This window comes from Melospiza georgiana, chromosome 4, assembly GCF_028018845.1.
Source record: "Melospiza georgiana isolate bMelGeo1 chromosome 4, bMelGeo1.pri, whole genome shotgun sequence".
NCBI lineage: Eukaryota > Metazoa > Chordata > Aves > Passeriformes > Passerellidae > Melospiza > Melospiza georgiana.
In genome coordinates this window covers 23800781-23820487 of record NC_080433.1, presented here as the reverse complement: position 1 = coordinate 23820487, position 19707 = coordinate 23800781, and the positions used below count along the sequence as shown (strand labels likewise).

Here is a 19707-nt window from a genome sequence, read left to right as displayed (position 1 = left end):
TATCTGTAAACCCCTCAGAAAATAAATGAGGGTAGAACTTTCTGAATAGCTGGTATTTCCCAGCCCTGGCTGTGGGTTAGATCTATCTGGACACAGATAACATGCGGCTCAATTTGAATTCTGTTCCTAGACATGAACTCTCATTTGCTTCCTGGGAGTGGGATCCCAACCATGGCATTGCACAGCTAACGTGTAATGGGACATCTCTTCAAGTAGTGTCATTATTCCTGTTGTCAGTGGGGCTACATGACAATCCACAGAAGACTCTGAGGTAAATACACACTAGCACATTTGTCTCTCCTAAGCAACAACTCATATGTTTAATTGGGCAACTTCAGTATAACTATAGACTTCATGGATTTTAGCCACCATCCATTTCACATTCCTGTGAAAGGTACCAGGTTTCTCAAGCAGTTCAACACATATTTTCCCCCTGTGAAAGATGGAGAATGGATCACTGAGGAGAAGGAAACTTTCTTACGGGCTTGTGGCCAGGATATTGCATCTTTCTTTACTACGATGTGCAAGCCAAGAACTCTTTTAAGGTTAAGACACTCCCAGCTTTGTTTCTAATTTAAAAACTCAGAGAGGAATGATCCAGCAATACAAGCAGAAGATAGTTGATTCATGTGAGGAGGAGGAGGCTGAGCACAACAAACCATCTTTTATGTATTATATTAATGATCCATTTAGATCAGTTCTTGACTTCAGCAAGTTTTGGCTATAAATATTTCAGATTTTTTTCATATTTTTTCAATGATGCACTGGCAGCATTAGAAACAGTTGCAAAACAAATGTGCTTCCTAAACGCAAATGGATGTTCCTGGATTATTAGCAGCCATTCTGAATTGCTATCAGAGGGAAAATGGTCATTTCACTGGCAAAACTGGCGTACACAGAAACTATATTTTAGGGCTACCTGATGCCTGAAAATTTGACATCATCTGCAGGCTGCAACGTGTATTTTGGTCCATTTTTTTTTGGTGGTGAGGAGTCAACACTGAAGATCCAATTAAATATGAATGTATAGAGCAGGGAATATAAATATGTACACAAGTCTTGGCATTGATCTGATTTTTAACAAGTTTACTAAATGACAGTCACCGTTTTGACAATACTGAATGAAAAATACTGATTTTACAGATTTTACAGGAAGGTTAAGGTATGCTGCCGACAAGCAGTGTCACAAACATCGTCTAAAAAACCCCGGAGTTGGCCACGGTAAAGGCACACACCCTTTGCTCTTGTTTATTGAGAGAGAAAGCTTATATACTGTAGATTTGCTGAAGTTTAATAAATAAGGTCAACTTATAATATATATAAAACAATATAAACATTTATATGCTACATGCGTATCATATAATTTAAAGTAATAATTTATATAGCAAAGAGATGCAGATCTATGTTCTTCCTGTTTTCCTGGACAAGGCACACACACAGGAGGTGTCTATCCGTATCCACCTCCAGCCCACCAGTTTGTTGTTTTCTGAAGTCAGTGCTCTGACATAAGTTTGGGATGTCTTGCATTGGGAGTTCCAGTGCTTGTCATCGATGCCGCGGCAGCCATTTTTTACAGGCTTGGCCTCTTTACACCTCGTTTCGTAAAAGTATTGCTTAACTGGAGAGTTGCCCGTTTTAATTTCTCCCAGAACAGTCACCTGGTGTCCCCTGATGTCGATGGCGGAGGATTTGTCCGTGACCCACAAACTTTCACTGTCACAAACGGAGTATTCCCCCCGGTGGCCCCTGTGCTCTGCATACCTCTTCCGCCGGGAGGTTCTGTTCACCACCATGGAATTCCCGATGTAATCCTCCATGAGGTACAGGGGCGGCGGCTCCAGCGGCGTGTTGTCACTCAGAAGGACGCGGGGAGAATTGTAGCGTCTCTGCTGCCTCAAGAGATCTGTATCCACTGAGAAAACTGGCTGGAAGTCTGATTTCACATTTTCCTCTCTGTCTATGTCTTGCTGAGCGTCTGTTTTCTGCACTGTGTTTTGATAGTTTTCCTTAATGTCTACCATCTGCTTAGAAAACTTGTTTTTTAAAATGTCTGCCTGAATGAGTTTAATAATAAGAGAATTTATCGAATCTTCTGGGAAACTCCTTTGATCCATGTTGGAAGACTGGATGCCACGAAGGTAAGTGAGAAATATCACATAAAACAAGATGGACATCACCTTGTTCACCTGTAAGATCTGCAAAGAAACAGAGAGTCAATGTTAAAACAGTCCAAGAGGGAGGTTTGCTAGAGGCTGTAAACATGAAAATTGGGATTTCTTTAGTAACATCTATGTTACTAAGATATGAGACATATATAGAGGTATGGAAACAGGTTGTGTGTTTCTTTGAAGATGCTATTTGTTATACTTTATAATGAATGCAAACTGTCTTCTGAATTTTGTTTTTTCAATATTTCAGCTATATTTTAGGCCTTGCTTTTCCCCTTTCCATGCCTAGTGGCATATATATCAGCTAAGCCTTTCTCTGCAGAGGTAGGTAGTTCTTGGGATAGCATGGCCTGGGCTTGGCAGCAGAGAGAGGCGAAGTTACTTCCACAGAGTTTATTCCACAGAGAAGTTAATTTCAAACTTGCAGGATCATGCACAGTACAAAACTGTTTCACTATGTGAAATGAAAAAGTTCTGACTTTGCTAACTGTTGTCAGGTTTTGTGTGCTGAGATCTCTCAGACTCATCTAATTCATATTTATCAAGTGGCTTCTATTTAATGTTACCATAAGAAGGAAATAAATCCTGTGTTTCAATAGTGCTTTTGTTTTCTTTCTCTCTCTAGTAAGGGAAAGGGTTCCTGAAGGAAAATGATGCAGTCAAATCAGAAAGTGGTTATTAGGCCTCTATGATACAAGTGGGGAATTCAGAAGGACCCAGTGACCCAACTCCCATTTTGTGGGAGTTGTTTTCAGGACTGGGGATCTTTTCTTGGTGGTTTTTTAAGAAGTTACATTTATATAAGGTGAAACAAAGCTGACATCAGTTAGAAATATTCAAGGACAGATTGGGGTCATCCCTCTCCCCACCGTCTCCTAAAACTCAAAAATCTTGTTCAATGGTTCAGTATTTTGAAAACCATTTCTAAAAGTGTGCTACTTCTTGGTACTTTGCCATGTACTGCTCTGTTCGGCTTCCTGTGGTCTCCTTCTAATTCTACCTTCTGTCCATATTCTAGAAGCTCATTTGTCACTTATTTTTTAAGCCTTTCTGTCATCTTGTTTGTGTAGCTGAGACCCAGGAGCAACTGTCCAGGGAGGACAGATTTTTTTTCCTTGTATATTTGGACACCTGTATATTTGGTATTATCATTAATATTTAAATTAAATCAATTTTCAATGTAAAATCCTAAGTCATGGATGTGAACCATTCACTAAAGATCACACCTGCTTATAAATTTGCTGCACAAGTAGTGGATTGAAGGAGAAAATACAAAACTCCTCTTGGAGCACCCTCATAGTCTGTGATAAACCCTGACTGTAATACTCCTTCAAATTACTCAGGAAAGCCTTGAATTTGATTTTCCTGCTTTGCAAACACATCTGCCACATGTCAGAGACCTCTGGCACTCTGGGATGAGAGCACAAAGTCACAGACCGTGGGACAGATGGGAGGATCCTCAGGACATTATGTAGGCCAATCTCACTGCTCGCAGGAGTATCAGATAGGGCAGCTTGCAGAGAGCTCTGCCTACTCAGACCTGGAATATCTACATGGATGGAGACTCCACAACCTCTAGACAAGCCACTCCGGTGTTTCACCACCCTTAAACTCCGCAAAAATATATTTCATGTATCAGCAGTGTTTCCTATATTTCAGTTTTTTCCCATTGCCTTCTGTCCTATCATGGACACACCTGAGTAGAGCCTGGCTCCATCTTTATTGATCCCTTCTGTGAGGTATCTCTGCACTTCAATAAAATCCCCCTGGAACTTCTCTTCTGCAGCATGAACAGCCCCAGCTCTGTCAGCCTGTTGAGGTACAGTTGTCCTAATCCTTAATAATTTTCATGGATTTGCTCCTGTACTAAGGAGCTCAGAACTGGACACAGCACTCCAGATGTGCATCACCAGTGCTGAGATAAGGGGAAGGATCCTCTCCCTCCTGAACAGAAAATTTTCCACTTAAAAAAAAAAATCACCATTTTCTGCTTAGAGGGTGAGCCATTTTCTGTTTCAGAAGGCAAAGGAAAAAAGAAGAAAAAAATCTTTAGCTGAAGAACGTTTTATCCACTCTAAACAAAACTCCTTTTTGCAAGATTGAGTCCCCACTTTGCAGTTTGGAACAGCAGCAATATCAGAGCTACCCTCTGTGTATGTGTGAGCTGTCCTTTTAAGGACAAGAAATGTGTTTTCTCCATTCTCAGTTTGTCACAGTGTGAGTTCACCTAAATCTAGACTGTTGCCTGCAGTAATGTTTTGCTTTTGAGGGGGGAAAAAAATCGAAGATGTTCAGTTACCATACAATTACTGTCATACCTGAATAAATACTAACTTAATGTAGATGGATCTCAGAGCCCAGACTTTTCTGTCTGTGCAGCTGCTGTGCAATTTCACCTTCCCTCAGCATAGGATTTTCTTTTAAAAACAGTAAAAATATTATTAAACAGATGTCATTGAGCAGATTTCTTGCAGCACCCAGAATCCACACATGAGATGACACACAAGCCCACAGGATGGTGAGCAAAGCTCTGATATGGCTCAGCTCAAAAGCCAGAAGCACTATTCATGCCAACATGCAGCTGCATGTAAGCCCTGCTCTGCTCAGTCTCAAAATTAAGTGGCACTAGCAAAACACACAAGTTGGAGTGTGATGAGGTGGGAAAAGTAAGGCTGGAGTTCCTGCAGGCTCTCCTCAATGTCATGCTGCACACAGAAAGGAAGGGCTGGGGACCTGAGAGCTGGAGAAGCTAAAATGAGCTGGTTTTCTTCTCTGTGGAGGAACTCCATTAATGAGAAAAATGTTGAAAAGTGTTTTCCTGAACTTCATGTGAAACATCTTACGGATTTGGTGGGAATGATGCTAACTTTGAAATTCAACCTGTAGTTTGATTTATTTTGCAGATTATTTGCTGCAAAAGTAAAAAGGTTTTAGAACAAATATTTATATTTTTCTGGGTGCAAATCTTTGGCAAAACCACAAAGATTGGTGAGATTATAGTTTTCAGGGAGTTCCTCTGACCTAGGAGGTTCATAAAGTGCTGTTCAGAAGTTGCAGTCCATGACTAAAAATTGTCAGGCTGTCGATGAAGTCCAGCACCTCAGAGTATGTCTAAAGCACTATTTTAGATAGGAGAAATGAGTGTTACTGGAAAACTCCAGCTGGTTTATGGCCTTGTCTGTAATGTGGTTATAAGACACATTAAAAGTATATTTGTTTGCAGGTCTGGGGAGTATTGCATTTGATGAATGGCTCTTTGCCCAAAATGGAACATTGTGCCTGTCTGAACTGCAGATAATTTGAGATTTATTTGGCATGTGTTTTGTTAAATCTGTAAAAAGGAGAGGAAAATGTAAAACATTAAAATGTCTATCTTTTCATATTTTCAAAGCAAATAATTCTGGTGTTTCTGGCCATGCCTCCAGAAGTTCCACAATGCAAATCACAAAGCAGAACAAATGCTTTCTCAGTGCAGACCAGTGAGTAAATTATCTATAGAGAGGACTCAGATTGGGGGCATGATTTCAGCATATGTGCCCTGTCTGAGGGAATACTGACTCAAATTCCAGGTTCCTGGAGGGCCCAGGATTCTGTGAACCTCAGCAGAAGCTACTTCAGCACAAGCAGCTCTTTCTCTGGCCTTTTGGAGAATGGTCTAAAAATCTCACAAGAATTAAATCCTTCATGTGACCTTTTCTGCTCTTTCACTGGGATTTTTTTGTTTTGTTTTGTTTTGTTTTTCAATTCAGATTGTTCATTACAAGTGGAAAGATTTTTCCCAAGTGAAATTATTTTCCTTGGTTAGGTGATGCTAGTGAGATATTTTTGTTGTTCTTCATGGTTCTTCTTGGAATTTTCCACATGTAAATTCCTGACAAAAGTTCATTTTGGCTGTGGTTGTGGCTGGTTTGCACTAAGCAAATTGGACTTGGAGACTGCTGACATTTGTGGCTCAGAGAGGAAAAGCAAAGAACACAGAAAACAAAAGTTCATGCATTTCAAATCTGATTATCTCCCAAATGTGGCTTTACTCTATTTTTTTGGTTTGTATTCCTGCCTATCGCTGCAGTTTTAGCAGGCTAATAATTCTGTCTGAGCTAGGTGGCTCAAGGTCTACATTTAAGAAGAAGTTAATAAACTTACCTCTTCCTTCCATTGATAAATTCAATCCCTAATAAACTCTGGCAAACCATTTGCCTCCCTTTCCAGACTCACCACTTTATTTAGTAGTGAAAAATTTTGTTTAGTTTTGTTTGTGGTGATTTATTCTGATCAGTTTCTGAACATCGCACACAGGGGAAGAGCGAGACATCGTTTAAAATGTTCTGCAGAAAGCATGAAAGCCTAGTACTGTGGGAGACTGCCCAAGTATTTACTTCTAAGTCATTGCTAAGAGAAAGTGGAATAGAAGGAAAAGTGACTGGTGATTTTTACATTTAGAATTGTAATACCCCACATGACTTAGGTAAGCCAGCTTGAAGTGTTTGGCACTTCCTTAAAAATTAAGGAGCAGCTTCAGCTCTTCAGACCAAGCAACTAATAATCCTTTGTGGTGGCTGACAGCTTTTCCAAGCTTTTACCAAAGAGGAAAGCATGATTATTGTCACTGCTGAACACAGCTTCCACAACCTCCCAAGTCATGGACTGCCCTGTTGATTCCCTCTTCCTAATAACTATGTTGTGAAGAAATGCAGCCCTCTTCCTCTGTGTTTGGGGGACATGGGGAAGATACAGAACAAGAAAAGAATTCTGAATGTTCTGAATGTTCAAGAAGGTGGGGATGTGACATAACTGTGTCTGAAAATTTGCACTGTATTTCAGAATAGTAATCAACTGTTTGTACAAGATGGATTTATGAAGGTAGGTTGCTGGAGAGTGCTGAATGTCCCTGCAGACACCCTCCTGAATGCTTTTACTTCTCAGGATATGGAAATTTCAACAGAGACAGATTGAAACTAAAGCTTTCACAAGAGCTAGGCCCTTTGAGAAGCTGAAGAATTCAGAGACAAAACCAATTGATGCCAGCCCAAAGTGTTAACCCTCCCATCCTGAGGGACAACCAAACTGGAAGTTAGAGTGAGGGGATTGGAAACTAATCCATTCCGCTGGCACACTGGCAGTGGAGTGCAGCTGCAAATCTGAGGGGGAGCCCACCAAGGTTTCTTCATCTCTGCAGCAGCTCACAGATGTATTAATTAATTTACTTAAGGCCATTTATAAAAGAGAAGACACATCTGAGCACTGAGCCCCAATAACCTCCAGTGAAAGGTGTATACTTAATTTCTTATGGAAATGGAGTTCAGCCCACAGAGTCACTGACATTCCTTTTTCAAATGACGGGCTGAGCAAAGCATAGCAGGACATCTGCTCAGCCGAGCATGTAAAACTCCTCTGCATTTGGAGCCAACCCATAACACTGTGGGGGGTGGCCATGACCCTACTCATCACTGGGGAAAGCTTTCCCAACCGGTGACATCTTCCTGAGGGCCAGTTCTGTGATAACACCTCTGCTGCAAGGAGCAGTCTGTGTTCTGCACTGTCAGATGAGCTGTGTAGAGTCACACAGGTGATTGCAATGGCAGGTGTGTGTCTACATTTGATCCTTCCACAGAAATATCTGCATTTTTTTGGAAATCAAGAGGAGGCTGCTGGACACATATCTGCCTGATTACAAGAGAAAGGTCAGGAGCAGTTCCTCTGTGCTTACCTCACTCTTTGGAACAGCTGCTACTTCTCACACATTGTGCACAGTTAATTCTTGTCAGGTTTTGGACCTGCACCTCCCTCCCTTGCCACCCACACCAGGGCATGTGAGAGCTCCCTGGAGGCATTTGGCAGTCCTCAGCATCCTCTCACAATCCCACTGGGGGAATGCACTATTAATAATGTCCTGTATGATATCACCCATCCCAGCTGCATCTCCAGGTCTATAATCAGATATAGGAGTAGGCAGCCTTTTCTCAGTCACAACAAGGTCGTTTTCCATTCCAGTTCCATCCCTCACTGACACTTCTGTGACGTATTTACGTGTTTACACCTGTCTGTCTATGCCCCACTGCCATGGTATCATTTTGCATTAAGCAGCAGACTGATTATTCTGTGTATTGAGGAGGTCAGAATGAGGGGTTTGAAGGCTGGGATCCCAATTTCCCTGGTGTGTTGGAAGAGTTTTGTCAAGTCTAAATGTCTGTTTGTTACTTTTTGTATCTGCAAAGAAAGAAGGTCTATGGAATGATTGTGGTATTTCATTACTGCAGGTATATATCCTGACATCCTTTGGGTTCTCCGTCAAAGAGCTGGCTGATTTTCCTCTACTGAGAGAGCAAAAGTGGGAAGAATTGGGATTGTTCAGCCTGGAAAATAAAATGTTTTGAGGTGACCTCATTGTGGCCTTCCAGTACTGGAAGGGAACTTACAGGAAAGATGGAGAGAGACTCTTGTCAAGGGCCTGGCGTGACAGGACAAGGGGCAATTGCTACACACTGACAGCAGGTTTAGACTAGATACCAGGAAGAAACTGTTCCCTGTGAGGGTGCTGAGGCCCTGGCACAGGTGTCCCAGAGAAGCTGCCCCGTCCCTGGCAGTGTTGCAGGCCAGGCTGGATGGGACTTGTAGCAACCTGGGATAGTGGAAGGTGTCCCTTCACTTGGCAGGGAGTAGGGCAAAGCGACCTTTAAGGTCTCTTCCAGCCTAGGCCATTCTGTGATTCTCACATCTCTGATATTGGAGCAATCTCTAAATGTTTTTCTTGGTTATTACTGACAATGTAGGAGTACTGCCTTTGCTCCCCAGCAGAAACTGGAATACACAGAAATCAGCTGATATTTGAGAGGTCAGACAGGTTGGGGTTTTTGTGTTGCACGGGCTGGATCTGGGAAGACCACCTCTAATGTTGTTATCTATCAAAGAAAAGCATGAATTACAGGGAAATAAAAACAATACCATCACAGAGATAAAGCTGTAGTGGGGTAAATAATTTCAATAATAGTGGAAGTATTTCTTCTTATTATTCACTGTGTAACTCTGAAAACTGCCCAAAATACAAAGAAATCTAAAAGTCATGTCCACAGCTGAATAAACAGCTTGACTTGACTGGACCTGTGCTTATTCTACAAAAAGAAGAAGATTTGCCCTGATCTTTGCACTTTCATTCTTTTTCCCTCAGAAGTAATTTGCAAACAAAAGAATAGAAAACTCCAGAAGTAAAATATTATGGATAATTTAGGTTGATAAACTGTGTGTTAGTTAATCTTTTCATTACTGTTTGTTAATAGCAGCAGGGCTAAGCAGCAAGCAAATTAAATTTGCAGCTGAATTTGGAGGTGATGCAAACAGCAGTGAGCGAAGAGGAATACAATCTCTGCTGGGGAGATGGAGAAATAAAACATTGTCAGAAAATTGCAAAATGAAACCCGAAGTAGAAATTAAAAGCTTATGTGCTGGAGAAATATTATTGTTGAGCAGAGATATATAGAGGCAAAAAAAAAAAAAACTTAGAAAGGAGCAATACCTGATCAGACCCAGGAATCTAAACTTTGGAAAAGCACAGTATTTAATAAATTAAAATACTGGGGCATTTCATTGCTGAGCTGGAAAGGAATTGCTGCTTCTTGTAGCAAAGCAGTAAAATTGGGAAAGCTGCTTGAAAGATGGAAGGTATTGTCATACAAAAAGAAAATCGGGAAGGAGAAGCAAAAATGACTGAAAGGGTTGTAGAACTGACCTTTGAGGAAACTGCTTTGAAGGTGCAAGCATTTGCCTTGAGCTTGCAGAAAGGGTGTGACAGGAAACCCAAGGCAAAGATCTGGAAAGTGTAAGCATTGGGGAAAGGGAACATTTGCTTTAGGGTGGGGCAAAGGAGTGCAATCGGGAAAACTGGGATTAAGCTGAGGAAAGGGAAGTTAGGCCCATCATCAAAAGCAGTTTTCCAGCTATGCAAGATGTTTGTAACAAACCCAAAGCCACACCAAAGAGGCCTGGGTTTCGTGTTTCCTTACAGCACTGAAACTCCATTTAAGTCTTTTCTTGAAACAGTTTGAAGATCCATTAACTTTTCAAGTCAGCCTGGACCTACTTTGGCTCAACCAGGGCTGATTAATTGTTTTGTATTAAAATCAGGCAGTACTTGCATTTTCTCTTATTTTTATCAGAGAGATGCTTTGAGGGCTTAAGTTGTCCATAATTAAAGCTGAGAGCAGCCTTCCAGATTAAACTTTCACTTCCACAATTCTGGGGGCTTAAGCCTGGCCTTGTAACAGATTGTTCTGATTGTTGTATTTAAAAATGCCAGAGGTGGATTTTGTTTAACTTGGTAGCAGGAGGAGAAAGGGAAGCACCTCTCAGATTATCTTGATTTTGTCCCTCTCCTGTTAGGCTAAGAAAGAGCAGCCTCCTGGAGACCCTGTGATGCTGGATGGTGTGACATGTTTTTCCATTTACATTGCCTCGGGACAACTCACTTTTTTAGGGGGAAAAAAAAAACCCAAACCAAAAAACCTTGGCACTAAAAAACCACTCTGTTAGTTTCTCTGCTATTTGGAAACTTGAAGGGAAAACTCTTTTCAGTTTTTCAATATATCATTATTTTGCAAGATTTTACATTGAAAGCAAAAGAGTTTCTGGATTTTTTTTTTTTTTGTTTCAGAAGCTAAAAACAACTTCTGTCATTTTTGACATCATCTGATTTCCTTTTTCTTTTGTGAAATAAGGAAAATAGTAAAATCCAACAAACAAACAGAATAAAGCAAGGGATGTAAATTCAAAAGTGTGAGTCTCATTGTGAAAAATCTTGTATTCCTAAGCCTGATTTATGAGTACAGACAGGACGCGCACCCACAAGGAAAAAGAAATACAGGTAATATGAGGATTGCTATAGAAATGAAGTGAGCTTTTATCTGGGTAGAATTAAAATAGACCCTGAAGTTAACCTGAGATATTTCTGTCATTGACATTTTTTAAAAGGGCATTTATTTGTTTTCCTGAGAGCTCTGATGTGACCCTTGAACACAGATGTTTGCACTGAGGGTACAGAATCACTGAATCACAAAATCATTAAGGTTGGAAAAGGCCTTTAAGAGCATCAAGTTCAACTTGTGACTGCCAACCACTTTGTCACCCATCCCAGGGCGCCGAGTGCCATATCTAGTCGTTCCCACCTCCAGGAAGAGGGACTCTAAACCTCTTGGGCAGCTCCTTCCAGTGTTAAGATAGTTTAGAAGAGACAGCATTGCTGCTCTGGAGTTTGTGCCAAGCACTGAGCCTTGCCGGGGAAGAGCTGCTGCATTTCACGCAGAACAGCACCTGTGTTTGCTTTTCCAGAGGCCGTGACTCCGCGTTTCCCTGAATCCACATGCAAATACATCCATGGCCACTCAGTGAGTCAAAGACTGCTCTCTGAATTGGCCTCTCCCTATTCCTCAAAGGTTCACAACCCCCAGATACAAAAAATCTCATTAGGCTTGCAGGTGCAATGTATCTGATGCAGCATTCTTAAGAAAAGGATCCCAGACCTGATCCAATTATTTTAAAAACACCATAGGAATTCAGTGAAATCAGCATTAATTGGACAAAGCTTTTGTACAATAAGAGAGGGAGGGGAAGACAATGTAATTACATACAGCTGATATTTGAACTTTATTTTAACATACAGCATGCAACTGCATTGTTTCGATCAGAACTGTGATGTGAAATTAGCATTACTGTGTATAATTAACATCTTTTCCATGCCCTTTGCACAGGTTCAGTAGCTCGCTCACAACTAGCTTAAAATGAAGTTTTTAAACTCATTCTCAGAGAAAAAGGAGTCTTTTATTTCTGGTGAAACAGAAGTGTTAGGTGATGGGTAAGTTTAGAAGTTTGCTTCTTTGCAAAAGATGTCAGACTTTAAAAAGAGATTTGTACAGAAAGAGCTCGTTTGTTCTGACCTGTTAAATAAGATTGTTAATAGGAGACATTGCCTCTACCAACAACTTCTCTTGGTAAAATCATGAGGACTCTCTTAGAGCTGCTCCCAGGGGCAGAGTGAAGCCCTTGAGCCTCTCTTATGGAGAAGAGCTCACAAATACAATGTATGCCCATGACAGGCTTGTGTTTTTTCCCACTGCATCTGAGTCTTTCAAAAAGCCATTGCCCCTTCAGAGCAAAAAAGTCATCCTGCTAATTGCATTAGTTTATAGCAAATAACAGTTTACACATAGACCTGTCCTGAGGGTAAGGACTGTTCTGGCAAATCCAGCTCCTCTGCATTTTTTTCCTGGTAGAATTCTGCCTGAAAAGGAACTTTGCTTGGGAGTCCCCCAGTTCATCAATGTGCATGTGGATAAAATTTCCTGTATGCAATTCTCCTTGCGATGTGGAAGTGTTCCAGTTTCAACTCTCAGTTCACACTTTACCATGAGTTTGACTATATTTGGGGATTAATGCTCAAGGGTGGCAAGAGTATTCTGGTCCTAGTCTAGCAGAATATCTGACTTTTAAGTTTGTGAGTCACCCTGCTACAGTGCAGACTGCTCACATGTTCAGCTCATGTTTGAATGCTCTGCTAATTTCCATCCAAAATGTCCAATAATTTGCAAATCAGGATCTCTAGAAGCCTTTTCAAAGTCAAAGCATGATTTCTGTGTTCTCCCACTGTACTAATGCAAGCTCTGCACCTCTGCCAGGTCCAAAACTCATCTGAAAATGGCCTTGTGTTTTTGGAAGCCATGGAGGTTTTTCTTATCTTTCAATCCAGATACCATTTTGCTGTTGATACACAATGCATTCCCTGCTCCCCCTTGCCAAAAATCATTGAAAGTGGAATTTTAGAGCTGGGAGTACTTTAACAAGTGTTGTCTCTCACCCAATATATGATCTCCAGATATTTGACAGAAAAGAAAAGTCTTAAACTGGGCATGTGAAGGAGGCAAATGAGATGGACCACAGCTGGTCATACATCTCCTTACACAGTATTTTAGAAAAATCCCTTCTTACTGAAGAAATTCTGGTTGTGAAAAAAATTATAGAAGGGTAGATTTGAAGTAATTCTCAGGGTATGGGAAGCAGGAATGGAAAGAGTAATTTTTTAGCAGACTTCTCGTCACCTCTTTTCAAATGCACACTTTATATATTTCACAAAAGGATCCTACTCCCATCTAACCATCCCAAAATTCACAGAATCACAGTCATGGAATGGTTTGGGTTGGAAGGGACCTCAGGGATCATCTAGTTCCAACTTCCCTGTTAACAGAAGGTAAGAGAGGGCTGGGGTTGTTTTGCAGTTTGGAAAGTGAAACCCAGGTATGTTGTATGACTTTTCTTAAGTTATGCAAGCTAAAGTTCACATGGGAAGAAAATGGGAGAGTGGGCCTTCAGACCTTCCTCTCGTGAGGTCTGGGCTGGCCTAGGTCAGTTCTACAGACTGGATTAGCCTCTTCCTTCAGCTTCTTCCCCACACTCTGCTGGCCTTAACCAAAGCTGGCCAAAATCAGAAGTAATTCCATGCCATTATTTCTTCTACTGAAGTGGTAGAAAAGGGAAACAGTCCTTACTTGAGTGAGGTCAGATGTAACTGGGAAGCAAGCAGAGGGAAGGAAAAAGATGTGGAAAGCATTGCCAAAGGTGTCCGTGGCTAGCTCATGCACAACATCTCAGGTGTCTTGAGGAATTAAGAATAACTTGGAATGAGCTTTAAAAAAAGTTCAGGCCAATGTAAATCGGCTGTAACAGTTCAGTAGTTTTCCCCAGGAACTGACAAAACAATCAAGGGAAGGATTTTTAATTCTGCACATAGGAAAAGCCTGATCCTAGACTTCAATTTGTACAGTAGAAATCCCTGATTAAAAAGGAGCCAAACACTGTTGTGCTTCAGGAAGTAGGAGAATTAGGGATGCTTACTTTGGACGATGGTGTAACTTTACAGCCTAAACGAGGGGAGATGCACAGCTGCATCTCCCCAGGAGCGGGGAACTGAATATATTGTGAGTCAGTCACAGTTCCTCCCTATCTTCCCTCCACCACAAGTTGCATTCCCTTTGCTCTGCTACAAAAGTCAATTACTTCATCCTCTCATTTTTTTCTTTTTTTTTTCTTTTTTTTTTCTTTTCCCCTGGAGCGGTTTACTCTCCCATGCTCCCAGCCAGCTCTTTTGGCCAGCGAGGAAGCAGAGTGGGGTGAAGCTTGGGCTCTCTGCACTTCTGTCATCTCAGTATCCCCTCTCCACCCACTTCCTCTCAGCAGGGAGTATTGGGTGAGTGGTCCCTGCTCCTCTGGCTGCAGGAAGAGTTGTTCTGAGCAAGCTGAGCTTGAACAGCCATGGGAGCAAGGCTAGGGAAGGGGGGAGACAATCCTCCTTCCCTTTTATATTCCTGACGAGGTACCAGCTCTGGCAACATGTGGTGAGTAGCAAAAGCATCCTGTGTAAATTCTGAGGTAAAGGCCTGTGTTCAAATGAGATAGGATATTACTAATGCTGGAAAACTGGGGAGCATAATCCGTAAGTCCTCTGAAGGACCTTCCTAACCTGCTCGCAGTCTGTTACTAGAAAATATGGAAAGGAGCCCACTGCAAAAACAAAACAAAGCAATCACATCCTTAGGAACTTCGGGGAGGCAAACATATGGGGGAACATTTTACAAAGGTGAGAGGTCAGTCAATGTCTTGGGATAACTGCATGTAAAGGAGATAAAAAGTTCTCAGGCCTTTTTGACAGTGAGAACACAAAGAGTTTTGCTGAGCTGCATGCAGGAGTAAAGGGCTTTTTGGATGGAAAGCAGCTCTTCCTATGGCTGGAGGTGAAGGAAAGCCTACACATATTCAGGAGATATCTCCTGTGCCCTCCTAGGAAAAGACAAAACCACACACAAGCCTCTTTTCTGTCCTGTGCTCCCATTATCTCACCCTAAACCAACATCTCTGGGCTGAGAGCACCTCAAGCCTCAGAAATTTCTTCCTTGACAGTGTCATGAAGGCCTCTTTCTTGTCTGCATTTATTTGAAGTCACAGTTTGGGATGTCATATCTCCAGTAGGGCTTTGATTGAGATAAGAAGAGTGGAAAGCAAAAGAGAACCTGGCAGGTCAAGCCTAGGGGTTTCAGACTGTCTGGACCATGGAACTCAAGGGCATGGGCAGAAGTTGGGTTTAAAAGCAAAATACTTTGCAAGAGTTATCCAGTAAAGGTAAGACATGTATTTTCAGACTGCTAGAAATTAGGGAAAATTGAAAAGGATATTTATTCCCATTTTAAATTATTGAATGGTGTTATGCTTGGAAACAGTTGTGTGTATGCAACTCTTTAAAACTAAAGTTTGAGGCCAAACTCTGCTTTTGGTCACACAGAAAGCAGGCGACTGCAGACTGAGTTGCATAAAACTGAGGTCATAATCTGGCATAAAGTCTGAGCTGGCTTGGTTTTCTCTTGAGCTAATGTCAGTAATGGTAAACTGTTATGAGGAAACCCAATAGGGAATGGGTCAGGTGTTAATGCTCACAATCAGCATGATTCCAAATAAACTGGAGGAATTTAAGAAACAATGCTGTGTCTTCTGCTTAAAAGTTGCTTGCATAGACTTAAAATACTCTTTAGATTTAAAATAACTCTGCAGACTTGTGTGGTGCTTCTTCAGATTTATCTGGATGAAGAAAGTGTGACTGTTTTTGGAAGATCTTTCAGTGGCAGGTCTCTAAGAATATTGAAAAATGGAATATACAAATAGCTGAACATCAAGCTGGTAAAACAAAATTATCTTCTTGTCCTCTTTTCTGTGCTCTATCACCAAATTGAAGCTAAGATCAGCAGTTCACCAAATTATTTCCTTTTCCTTTAATTTGGGAATAATACTGAGCTTAGACTGAAGCTGGTTGTGCTGGTCTACAGCTATGTGGAAGAAAAAACCAGCATTACTGCAAGAAAGGAGACTAGTTCATCTACATTCTAACGGAAGAAATGTCTTTAATGCAGGTATCACTCCACAAAAATGTATTGTAGCTTCTTTGCCTTCCTCCTAACCTTCAATTTTTGTCAGTGAAAATGAGAGTTTTATACATGGTGTAAAGACAATGAATGACCCCTCCATTTTCTTTAATTTGTTTCTAACTGAAGAGAAATTTTCAGGCTACAGTAAGGTCTCAGGTTCAAGATTTGAAATTGAAGTTCTGTATTAGTGTTCAGTATTTTCCTTCAGGAGATGGAATCTGAAATACCTAGCAGGGAGACTGAGGAACAGTCTTGTTCTCAACTTGTTCAAGGACTGTTTTGTACTGAAAAGTGTTCACTTATTAAACTCCTTGTGAAAGCAGAAAATAATACAATAAAAGAGAAGGTTTCTAAGCCACTACTATTGAACCTAAAGAACATAGCCCTTAAAATGTTAGTAGCTCCTTGTCCTTTGTGTTCTGGGAAGGCAAAATTGCAGCCCAATGAAAATGGAACAAACCAAACCCCACAAACACCATCGTTAGGAAGGTGCAAAGAAGAATAAATAATGCTTATACTTTGGAGCACAGGCAGTGCTTGACTCCCCTAAACAAATACTCAAATAAATAGGAATTGTATTCTTTTTGAAGCTTCCATGGTTGTAAATTTCCTTATGGAGTGCCCTGTCATTTTCTTTCCTGAAAACATTCATGCTCTCTTCTTGAGCAGTAACGTGTTCCATATGTCACATTTGTGACATATGCCTTTGTACAAAACAGTTCAGACTCAGCTCTCCTTTCATCCCCCTGACCTAATTTTAAAGTCTTTCAACTGGGGAGGACTAATCTGGATCAGTTTGATCAGACTCTCCAATTTTATAAATGCCATTTAACACACCACAACTTTTTTCTCTCTTTTCCATAACAATAAGCTCAACCAAGTTGTTCTCTGTTAAGTGTTGCTCTTATAAACTCCCTTAAATTCAACCTCTAATTAAACAGTGCTCTGTGTCTCAGTTCATTATTGTACTGCTTGCTTTCATTCAAGTGAATTTTTAAAGTAATGCAACACAGAAGCTTAATTATCATTTTGTTTTTCTAGTATTCTCTGGAGTAAATGCCAAGGAGGATTTGTTTTTACTAATTTTTTTTTCTTTTTGCTTTGCATACAGCATAATTTTTTTCCTGCTCAAACACTTCTTTTGATCTTATTTCTTTGAATAAATTGCATTTAGCATCTTCACAAGTGGTTTTTTTTTTCATGCCTTCCCATAATTCTTCTGTGTATGAAATGTATGTGGTTAAATATGGTCCAGATTGTTCAGTTTACTAATTCAAAAGTTCTCACTCTTGGTGTTCCTGTGCCTCACCTCTTTCTCTAACACTGGTTTAGACTGGGAAAAACTCCTCTGCAGCTGATAAAATGAAACGTGTGCAAACTAAGCACAAGTGACAAAAGAAGGGCGACCTCTCTTTCTGATTCTGTTCTATCAATATTCACATTCTTCAAATATTCCAAACCATAACCCTGACACAATGTCTTTTCAGTAGATTAATCTGCTTGCTATCAGTTCAGTTTCTGTTTGTTCTCCTGGTGGGGAAAAAAAAAATCAAATCATTTTAAGAAGGATCACATAGACAAGTTGCACCAGCTCAACCATGAAATTTTAACTGAGCCTGTATCAGAGGCACTGATGTAAAGCAGAATCAATCAGGGACTGCAATATTAGGAAAAAATTCTCCACAAAAAGTGTTGTAAAGCATTGGAACAGATTACCCAGGGAAGCAGTAGAGTCACCCTCCCTGGAAATGTCCCAAATTCATGTGGCACTTGAAGACACAGTTCAGTGTGGCATGGATCTTCACTCTCTCAATGTCTCTGCTTGTGGAAGGCAGCTCCATCTGTCTGTACCTGATTGTGCCTCTGGTTGTTTCCAGGTGGACTCAACCTGGAAACATGACGTAGGCATAGGCCAGATCTATACTAGTGTTTTTCATGTTGTTTTTTAAATCAAAATCTCTGTCAGACAGAGGCTTGCCTGTACACCATGGACACAGATACACAGATGTGCTGCTTCAAAGTCCTTGCATTGTACAGCTTATGCTTGAGAAAGGGCATGGCTCTGGTGGTGGTGAAATCCCTTTTTTTTTTTTTTTTTTTTTTTTTTTTTTGTCATGTCCTGTCATCCCATTAGAGGCTTTTTGGTGGAGACAACTGCCTGAATTGTGGCTCTAGACAAGCCCTTTTGCTCTCCTCAGTTTCGGGAAACTTGAGATTTGGAATTTTTGTAGTATTTACTGTCATGGTATTCCCACTAGGCTGAATGGTGCCCCAGCGATTCCTGTTTTGCAGGTGAAAATCTTTCTGCAAAAGAGAGGAGCTGACCTGCCTGAGGTGCACAGGAGGCCTGTGGTGTGACAGGGCTGGACTGGAAGAAGTCAATGCAAGCAGAGGCCAGAGAAGCTTCTAGGTTTGGACCTGCTGGTTCCTGCAGCAGCACACTTCATTGAGTAGTACCAAAAATTAATTTTGTTTTGTGTTGTGATTTGCAGTTAGGTTCTTTGGTTTCCTAAAAAATAAAATTGCAGCCAAAGCTTCCGCAGCAGTTTGGATGTTCTTAAATTTTTATTTGTGTGGATTGCCTGATACTGATAGCTCCAGGATTCTCTCCTGTGGAAACCCAGGGCACCGGGAATATTTATCTGTCTGCTCTGAGGTGCCATGACCCCCAGGGGAGCACTAACTTTGACCCTCATTCATGAGGAAAGTTTCCTAGACTTCAAGACAGACTAGAATCCACAAAAGTGTGAAATAGATTATAGAAAAGATTATAGTGTAGGTGTATCACTTGGTGAGAAATTTAGGTTTTGGGATTTTCAATATGTTGCGGATGGAAGCAAGATGGAGGGCACAGGGTGTCATTCTGGGTTTCTTCTTCATGCTTCTTCCTTCTTCTTCATGGGTTTGGGTGGCATTTTGTAATTGGGAAGAAAAGTCCACATTGCGGGCTCTTTGGGATCAGTTATTGGGTTAAAAGGGAAAATAATCTGGGTGTCAGTTCTTAATTAGATAGCTTAGTTTTAAAAGACCTTGTAACAAGAGATTGTTAGCCATTTTGTGCCTTCTAATGAAAAGCTGCCGAACTCACAGTGATGAGACTGTTCTACTAATAAGAAATAATAAACACCTGAGTCCAAACATGTACTACTGTCTCAAGTGCCTTCAATCCAGACCCAGAAAAACCGATGACTGGTACCCCCACACTCTCCCTTGGCTGGACTTCCCTCAGGGGGATTAGCTCTTCCATCCTTTCTCTCTGGCCATCTGGTGAAAGGGAAACACCTTGAGATCCTCTCTCAGTAGAGGCCAAGTTAAAAGTTAATTAGGAGGGCCTAAGAGAAAGACACATGGCTGTATCACCATATCAGACTCACATATTACAAAAATTGCTGGGAATTGGGTGAGATGGGCTATGGAGGCATGCAGAAACACTCCTAGATTTTGCCTCATATCTTTGTTGGAGCCTTCTGCTCTGTGCAGACCACAACAGTTTCATTCCCTCATTCCCTCTGCCACAGCTCCAGTTTCCCCTGGTGTCTCGTCCACCAAGAGCAGCTATACTAAAGTGTTCATTCCTCTCTGTCATC

At 41.1% G+C, this 19707-nt stretch overlaps 1 protein-coding gene and 1 long non-coding RNA gene across 2 annotated transcripts in view; one reads left to right on the top strand and one right to left on the bottom strand.

Annotated features, from left to right (window-relative positions):
• Positions 1 to 1115: 1115 nt before the first annotated feature.
• NTF3 (neurotrophin 3) overlaps positions 1116 to 19707 on the bottom strand; it is a 47095-nt gene continuing 28503 nt past the window's right edge. Inside the window, exon 2 of the mRNA XM_058021908.1 lies at positions 1116 to 2195. Coding sequence (XP_057877891.1) covers positions 1401 to 2195 — 795 coding nt within the window. The 3' untranslated portion in view covers positions 1116 to 1400. The remainder of the gene's footprint in view (positions 2196 to 19707) is intronic.
• LOC131082220 (uncharacterized) lies at positions 1821 to 19232 on the top strand. The gene is made up of 3 exons (XR_009114344.1): positions 1821 to 1905; positions 2030 to 2138; positions 18413 to 19232. It is a non-coding gene; the product is annotated as an uncharacterized LOC131082220 (long non-coding RNA).